Genomic DNA, 9,643 nt, shown 5'->3' on the forward strand with positions numbered 1-9,643 from the left:
AATTCTAATACATTTTCAGACTTTTATTTGCAGAGACATAGAATAGGAATCAGAATTATACGGAATTTAACAATAGTGGCAACAAGTTAAAAAATAAATAAAAACCTAGTGAAGTTTTAGTCTTATGGTTCAGTGTCAACTTCGACTAATTTAGAGAGTCATTAGACTAAATCAAATCCAGTCTTTTTTTTTTTACAGATTTTTTTTAAAGATTTATTTTTGGCGTTTTTGTCTTTATTTGATATGACAAAAGTTAGACAGGAGAAGTCATTTTGACCGATTAACTGATCCAGCGCAGAAGAACAAATGTGATTACCCTGTTTGTGCTGCTCTATGTTTGCTTCTGTGTGCAATCAGTGAGAACATTGCAATAGCAAGACACATTTTATATATATATATATATATAATTAGGGCTGCACGATTAATCATACTTAAACATGATTTATACTTCTCTCAGTTAATTAAGCATAATTGTCTGCGATATTGGCCTGCTGTTTAGTTTAGTTTTGTTCTTCATTTGACATTTCTGTTATCTTGCATTGGTAATAAGCCTCTATGAACTTTTAGGCTTGAACTTCCCTAGTCAGAGCTTTTCTCTTAATCAATCCCATGCACACATGCTCCCTCTGCACTGCAAAAAGCACTCAATGACCTCAAAACACAATTTTTTTTTTTTTTGGAGTTTAACGATCTTAATTGAGCTGTTCTGCTCGTTACATGTAATACAGCCAGTTAATGTTCTTTCATGAGGCCACTTGTGCTATTTGCTACAACTCTGCAAGCAAACCTGTTAAAAATCTAAACATGGATCTTAATTATATTGTTTGCAATTGTGGTTGCTGAATAAATGTACTTGTGTAACTACAATACAAAGTCTTTTTATTGTTGTTGTTTTTTTTTTTTTAATTTGGAATAATTTGGAATCATTGGAATAAATATTAGGAATTTCACTGTTTTAGCTGTTGTGAGAAGCTTCTCACAGTTTTTATAATGTAATAACTCAAAAGACTAGATGAGGTAATACAAACCCTGCATATGAGCTTATAATAATTCTGATGAAATGTAAAAATACACTTCTCAAATGATTAATCAAATTATGATTAATAATCATGATTATCAGTTTCTCTCATTACACTAGATAACAGTGCTGCAGGAAAGTGGAGGAGAGTATTCTAGTACAGTGTTCCTTCTGACTCATTGCAAGAACGCGGAAATTCAGGAATCATTAACGGAAATTAATGTCAAGGAAGTCATTCGGTTGCAGCATTTCTTTTTTTTTTTTAAATGAACCCTAGTTATGAATAAGAATGGTTGTCAGTACTACAGCAGACAGACACTGTCTCACCAGTGAGAATGCGGTGATAGTATGGAACATGGGGCTCTGTCGAGGGACGGCGCTGCGGTATCTCAGCAGCATTAGCAGACATGCCAGACCGTTGAGCAGAGATGCCAGCGCAGACGCAGGCTCCTCAAAACACAGGAAACGAGCAAATGGCCACTACACAAAGTCAGAAATAGAAAAAAGATGTAGAATCAGGGTTGAAAATACATACATTTCCATAGTGATGACCATTAAAACATGTCTCTTTAACACTAACCTTCCCGTGAAACTGTGGTATGCTGTAGCCCTCTGCCTGGTACAGACCCACGGTGGTCCACATGCACTGATACCTGCAGTCATCACGACACGTCCAGCCTGAAAGATCACAGACTTCAAACGATCGATTGCAAAAATTACAAAATTAATTAAATTACAAAAATTATAAATTACAAAATTAATTCTGTGACCAAATCTCACATGTTATCTTGCATTGGTAATAAGCCTCTATGAACTTTTAGGCTTGAACTTCCCTAGTCAGAGCTTTTCTCTTAATCAATCCCATGCACACATGCTCCCTCTGCACTGCAAAAAGCACTCAATGACCTCAAAACACAATTTTTTTTTTTTTTGGAGTTTAACGATCTTAATTGAGCTGTTCTGCTCGTTACATGTAATACAGCCAGTTAATGTTCTTTCATGAGGCCACTTGTGCTATTTGCTACAACTCTGCAAGCAAACCTGTTAAAAATCTAAACATGGATCTTAATTATATTGTTTGCAATTGTGGTTGCTGAATAAATGTACTTGTGTAACTACAATACAAAGTCTTTTTATTGTTGTTGTTTTTTTTTTTTTAATTTGGAATAATTTGGAATCATTGGAATAAATATTAGGAATTTCACTGTTTTAGCTGTTGTGAGAAGCTTCTCACAGTTTTTATAATGTAATAACTCAAAAGACTAGATGAGGTAATACAAACCCTGCATATGAGCTTATAATAATTCTGATGAAATGTAAAAATACACTTCTCAAATGATTAATCAAATTATGATTAATAATCATGATTATCAGTTTCTCTCATTACACTAGATAACAGTGCTGCAGGAAAGTGGAGGAGAGTATTCTAGTACAGTGTTCCTTCTGACTCATTGCAAGAACGCGGAAATTCAGGAATCATTAACGGAAATTAATGTCAAGGAAGTCATTCGGTTGCAGCATTTCTTTTTTTTTTTTAAATGAACCCTAGTTATGAATAAGAATGGTTGTCAGTACTACAGCAGACAGACACTGTCTCACCAGTGAGAATGCGGTGATAGTATGGAACATGGGGCTCTGTCGAGGGACGGCGCTGCGGTATCTCAGCAGCATTAGCAGACATGCCAGACCGTTGAGCAGAGATGCCAGCGCAGACGCAGGCTCCTCAAAACACAGGAAACGAGCAAATGGCCACTACACAAAGTCAGAAATAGAAAAAAGATGTAGAATCAGGTTTGAAAATACATACATTTCCATAGTGATGACCATTAAAACATGTCTCTTTAACACTAACCTTCCCGTGAAACTGTGGTATGCTGTAGCCCTCTGCCTGGTACAGACCCACGGTGGTCCACATGCACTGATACCTGCAGTCATCACGACACGTCCAGCCTGAAAGATCACAGACTTCAAACGATCGATTGCAAAAATTACAAAATTAATTAAATTACAAAAATTATAAATTACAAAATTAATTCTGTGACCAAATCTCACACAGAATTAGAAGAATTTATGCTTAAATATAAGTTGTGTCTACATATGAATTTCTTTACAAATTTAATTATTTTTTGTAAGAAAGGATAGTGAAGGAAAAGCTGCCAATAAGAGTCTAACATCTTTCAATACGGTGTAAAAAGCCAGGATGCATCTTTTAAAGTTGTTTTTAGAGAATCTCCAGTGAAAATGCCTCAATTTTACCTCAGTTTGATCACAAAGGATGAGTCAAAATTCATTTTTTGTGGTAATCAACATTTTGTCACAAATGCTGTAAATTTAGCTTCACTGATATTAAAGCCAGAATATTCATTATGTCATCCTTCCATATGTGGCATTGTTTTTAAAACATGAAAATACACAATATTACATTTTTAAAAAATCAATATTAAGTAAATTTCATCCAAAGCCAACAAGCCAACAATTAGGGTTGTGCGATATTGAAGAAAAATGCGATATGTGATACGATAATGCTTAAAGTGCCACATGCTCAGATGAAACAGTTTTACTCAGCTGTTGCTGAGTCAGTTCTGTGAACTTCTATAACTATCTTGTGTCATATATATATGGTTATTTGTATGTATGCATGTACCAAGAGTTCCTGTAAAACCACAACAAATTCCTTGTGTTTGCGCACACTCAAGTGGTGAATAAAGCTCATTCTGATTCTGATTCTAATAAGAAAGCACCCCTACAACAGCTTCTGAAAGTGAACGGTAGTGTTTTACTCAAGCATTAAATAAAAATGTCATTTGAACATTAGTGTAATCATTTTAACATGAGTTTAGGAACTGAATAATAAAAAGGAAAAATAAAACACTGCGTAGTATTTACTCTTTGAATTCAATATGCACCGATTCTTATTTAAGCTACACATGTTATTTAGGTAAGAGCAGTGAGTGATTTTCTCTTTGTCTTTTGTTCATGGCCCCAAATATTGCAAGCTGTAGCGATATGCATATTGCGATATGTACATTTGCGATATTTCGATATATTGCACAGCCCTACTAACAATGTTCAACTAAATGTTTTGCTGTCGAGCACAAGTATATGACAGTGTACAAATGATTATTTTACTGGTTTTGCAATGCAATCCTTATAACAAAGTATGTACATCAATATGGCACTGCACATGATATTACAGGCTAGGCTTTAAATACAGCCCAATTTTAAGCAACATGTACTGGGGGTCTCTGCTCTGTCTCCCTAATTTCCAGCAATCAGTTCTTGGTCTAAAATCACTACATTCAAATTATAATCTGTAACATAAGAGAACACTGCTCTGCAACATAAAATACCATCTGCTGTTAGAGCGAACAGGAGATTGGAACGGTTACAAAATCATGGATTTACCTGCACACAGTACTTTCAGAAAGGACGGAAGGTCGGATTTATAATTTGTTAATTTAATGACATTACTATTACTCTAAAATGTCTGCAAATACTACTACTACTACTGAGAATGAGTAGGTGTGTCCAAATGTTGACTGGAATGTTGTATAAATACTGTATGTGATACATCATGTTTCCTTTCAAGCAGGTAACCAGCCATAGGCTGCTTTTTCTGTGCTCTCCTGAGGGGGGGGGAAACAGCACCAGCCTATAGTGGTTGGCTGGTCCTAGCTAGTTTAACCCGTCTCTGGTTTTCAGCTGGTTTAGCAGGTTGGCCAGCTGGTCTCCAAATCTGAAAAGTGCCCAAACCCCCTCTAAAACCATCCAACCAGACAAGCCAAGTCAGATAAGAAGTTTTTTTTTTGTTTGTTTTGTATTTCTATTTCAGAACTTTTTTCAGCAGGGCTTGGGTTTTGTTTAGTGTTGCTTTAATTATTATACAAAAAGTACTGTTATGGTACCATGGCACGGTGTTGATGTAATAAAATGGTATATACCATGACATATCAAGCGATTGCTGTATTCATATACCATGGTACTTGCATGGCACTCCAGCCTGCTTCAAACAAAACCATGGAATGAATTACTATAGTACATGTCAAAAAAGTAATGGCAATACCATGATAACGATAAAAGTTAAGGAATAATAACTTAAAGAAACAATACAGTTATTATCACATAATTTTGTTAACAATTTTTTATTTATTTTACAATGTATGTCAATGTATAATCAAAAACGTGTGTGCAGGTCTGTGCAATTTGTATAAATACTCATTAATATAATAGCACATCAAAATGTGTCATTAAATAGATTAGTTCTCCTAATAATTTAATTTATAATAACATTATGACATATTCTCTATCGCCAGCTGTGAAATAAAATCAATTTGCATAATACTCTACTAAGTTAGTAGTGTTACTAACACAAATAGGTTAGTACAGTACCAGTGAGTGTCATGTATGGAGGCTGAGAGGACTGGAATCCGCGCAGTAGGGCCCCTGTGCAGTTGGTCCGGACGCATTGTTTGACGCAGTCGCGATAGACGGGCTCTTTGTCCCCCTGAGAGGCGCTCGCAGGAGCGGACAGGAGAAACACCGCGGCTGCTAGAAACATCAGGCGCGACATGCTGCTGTTCCGTCCGGTCATAAGCCACAACAGTGCAACATCAGTCCATTAGAGCGAGTCTAGCGAGAGTCTCATTCGCAGAGACTTTTCTCTTTTCTTTTGCCTTTAAACAACGTGTCGCTTTAATTACAGCTAAGCACCTTTTTATTCTCTGCCCGGGTAACAAGTTTCATAGATACATCACAAGCGAAATGTTACATTTCACTTAAAGACAAACCCGGAAGTGTAAATGTAGCGCGCATGCGTATGTATCTCGCTTTCTCTCTACACACAAACACACACACAATTATTCTGACAAATCAATGAATGAATAAGCCAGTTGCTAATTATTACGTTATTTTAAAAGGTACAGTCCTTTTTCCCCCTCTTTTTTATAAATGCAAAACATGACATCGAATATATAGTAGTTATATATAAATATGTGCGTTTGTGTACCGCTGCTGAAAAAATATACACTTTTTACATTAAACTTACTATGATGATCTTCAGCTACCTATTGTTTGGCAGTGCTGGGTAAGTTACAGTGCAGCTTATTACATCTTTAACATTGTAATTAGATTACTGAACTAATTACTTTCTCAAAGTATTGCATTACTCGATTACTTTCTAAATCCCATATCAACCAAACAAGGATAAGACATGAAACTGCTCTTTTAATTCTTTCAAATCAACAGTGTTGGGGGTAACGCATTACAAGTAACGCGAGTTACGTAATCAGATTACTTTTTTCAAGTAACTAGTGAAGTAACGCATTGCTTTTTAATTTACAAGAGAATATCTGAGTTACTTTTTTAAAATAAGTAACGCAAGTTACTTTTTTTTCCCAATTCAGCCTGAGGCTTATTCATTTCACTTTTGGTGTGAAAAGGCTTTTACGTTTGCCAAAAATATAACTTTTTTATTTTAGAAAACAAACAAGCAAGCCCTGTCCAGATTTAAAAAGTAGCGCAAAAGTAACATAACGCATTACTTTCCATAAAAAGTAACTAAGTAACGTAATTAGTTACTTTTTTAATGGAGTAATGCAATATTGTAATGCATTACTTTTAAAAGTAACTTTCCCCAACACTGCAAATCAATAATATAAAATTGCATAAATTATTCTGGAACTGGCCAAAGTATTTAAAGGGAGAAGGTTACATACATAAAAACATACATTTTAACACTAGATGTTACATTTTCATGTTAAATCCACTATTGTTTCAAATAGATTTGTTCTAGTCTAAACAGTTTTTAATGCGATTACATCACAAGTAACTGTAATTAAATTACAGAAAAATTAAGAGTAATCCCTTACTTTACTTTTTTAAGGGAACAGTAATTAAATTACAGTAATTAATTACCCAATACTGCTGGTTGGCTGCACTTTATAATCTCAAATGAACTGAGACTACACAGAACATTTGCATTTTAACGCAGACATTTGTCACACTGCAGGAGCATTTAAAATGAATTGAAGGCAAAAAAATTTGATTAAAATGCTAAGAAACAAAAGAAATGCACAGATAAAAAAGATATAGACTTTCCTTAAAGTTGAAGAAAAATGTAATGGAAAAATTGATGGATGATAGCAGTATTGTTTCTTCATAGCAGAACAATGTTCTTAAAGGGCATTTCTTAGCATATGGGTTGTCATTTTTGAAAACTTATTTTCCCAGGAAAGGATCATGGAAAGAACACCTCATGTTGAACAACCTAAAAATAAGCAAATATTATATTTCTGTATACTAAAATATTTCAAACATTTTTACGGGCTTAATGACACCAAATAAGCCCAAAATCAAAATATGTGCAAATGTACTAGAACACACACATATTTAATGCATACCAAAAAACTTGCAAACTAAGCACAGTAATAGTGTGGCAATACACTTCAAACATATCCTGTTTTTGTAGTCTTCATTAACAATGTATTATAATTTATAATTAAAAGCAGATGAATATACTCACACAACAAGAACAATGCTTTATTGAAAACTGTATTTGGCAACATTTTCATGAATCAAATATAAATGTTTTGACAGAAAACAGGGCAAGAAAAATAATACAATATTTGACCATATCAATGCCAATCAGAATTTTAAATATCAAACCAACTCTCTCTGGCAATATTGTTTTCTTATAATTATCTTGTGTTATATTAAACATATATAAAGTCGTACAATTATCTTTTTCAATTAGAATCTACACTAATAAAGAAAGGTACAAAACATAACGTCATCATTCAAAATAAATTGCCATCATTGATTACTAGTAACTTTTACAAAACAGTCCTAAAATCTATAAACTATATTTCGTTAAGAAAAATATCACTATCACAGCAATTGAGATTCATCATTTGGGTTGGGGCCACTTGAAATCCCCATTACACGTAAATTTCACAACTCAAAAGTTCACCCAAAAATGAACATTTTCAAAAATAAATGTACTCACCCTCAGTCAATCCAAGATGTAAATGAGTTTGTTACTTCACAAGCTGTTAACTGATGGACTAGATTTGTGTGGATTACTTGCGTGTTGTTGTGATTCTGATGGCACCCATTCACTGCAGAGGTGTGATGTAATTTCTCTTCATCTGTTCTGATGAAGAAAAAAACATCTACATCTTAGATGTAGTATTATAAGTTCAACATTATTGCATTCATTTTCAGATAATATTCTCCAATAATTTATCTATCATAGAAAAAAATGGGCTCAAAGTATCTCTACGAATGTGAACAACACCACGTTTATGCATAATAGCATTTGTGCAATTTAAGATTCCGAGGATCTGCGTATCTCTTTCCGCATTTATCGCAGATGTACTGCTTCCCTCCTCCATGAACGTGGCGTTTGTGAGTACGCAGGTGACTTGACTGAAGCACTTGCCACAATCCTCACAATTGTACGGCCTCTCACCAGTATGGACCCTCTGGTGCAGCTTTAGACTGTTCGTATTGTTAAACCACTTATCGCAGTAATTGCAGCCGAAGGGGTTTTCTCCAGTGTGAGTGCGGCTGTGTGAAATGAGGCTACTCTGCTAACTAAAGCTCTTCCCACACTCCTTGCAGCTGAAAGGTTTTTGGAGAAGGGTCTGGCTGCAGACTTGCACTTGCACTCTCAGACTTGCACTCTCCGCTACCTGCGACGTCACTTGCAATCGACACAAATCGAGCGTGTTTCCAATGGAGACAAGACGCCGTGATGGTGATTTAATGATTAAAACTAATTTAGTACAATAACGTACATGGTCCTGCAAGACAAAGACAAGTCCCGCAAATCCGTGGCCACAGAACAGCAGAATATGAACGTAATGCACAAAGTCTCTCGTTAAGCATTTTCCTCCCGTAGAAAAACATAAACACTTAATATGGCTTGATGTATTAAGATGCTATTAAGAACGATTCTAATGGATTCACAAGTTTCAAAATCAATGTTCTAAAGCAGCGGTTCTTAATCCTGTTCCTCGCGTAGGGAGATATGAAGTATTTTTTACCTATTTACCACAAAATTCCTCAATTACACCATTAGCTTGCATGTGAAATATTAATTTTTTATGAAAAAATCACTTAAAGGATGACCTAAATTTAATTTAAGTTGCTTCTGGATATTGATCTAGGTGTTAGGTGTAGAATTCTGCCATCTGCTGGTTAGAAATAAACCTAAACGGATTACATTTTAGGAAAGAAATTGTTTTGACCAGCAGAAGGCCATAGAGAGCCATTCATTTTACTGGATGTGGCCAACTGCTTCTATCAGAACTTTTGTGATACATTTTGTGAATTTATGTATATATAAACATTAGAAGAGACATTCAAAATAAATATTCTTTCAAATGGTATAATTTTTGTGGTTTTTGATGCATTTTGAAATGCCTGTTTTCAAATAATGCAACAGAAATTTGACAGAAAAATGCCTCATAAGACACACCTAAAGGACAAGACAGAATCAGATTGTAGTTGCATATTATTGATTTTAATGAACCAAGTGTAAAAAAAAATTTAAATAAAATAACTTTAGAATGTGGAAGAAATTAAAAATGTAAATAAAACCAACAGCAATATGCAGAAGTGTGT

The 9,643-nt window shown here is 34.7% G+C and overlaps 1 protein-coding gene across 1 annotated transcript in view; it reads right to left on the bottom strand.

The window, feature by feature from the left end:
• LOC107684764 (post-GPI attachment to proteins factor 3-like) overlaps nt 1-5,854 on the bottom strand; it is an 11,089-nt gene extending 5,235 nt beyond the window's left edge. Inside the window, exons 1-3 of the mRNA XM_016481119.1 lie at nt 5,408-5,854; nt 2,871-2,968; nt 2,618-2,770 (exon numbers count right to left, since the gene is read on the bottom strand). Of these exons, the coding sequence (XP_016336605.1) occupies nt 2,618-2,770; nt 2,871-2,968; nt 5,408-5,609 (453 nt within the window). The 5' untranslated portion in view covers nt 5,610-5,854. The remainder of the gene's footprint in view (nt 1-2,617; nt 2,771-2,870; nt 2,969-5,407) is intronic.
• Nucleotides 5,855-9,643: the final 3,789 nt, after the last annotated feature.

The sequence above is a fragment of the Sinocyclocheilus anshuiensis genome, unplaced genomic scaffold (assembly GCF_001515605.1).
Source record: "Sinocyclocheilus anshuiensis isolate Anshui unplaced genomic scaffold, SAMN03320099.WGS_v1.1 scaffold537, whole genome shotgun sequence".
NCBI classification, from domain to species: domain Eukaryota; kingdom Metazoa; phylum Chordata; class Actinopteri; order Cypriniformes; family Cyprinidae; genus Sinocyclocheilus; species Sinocyclocheilus anshuiensis.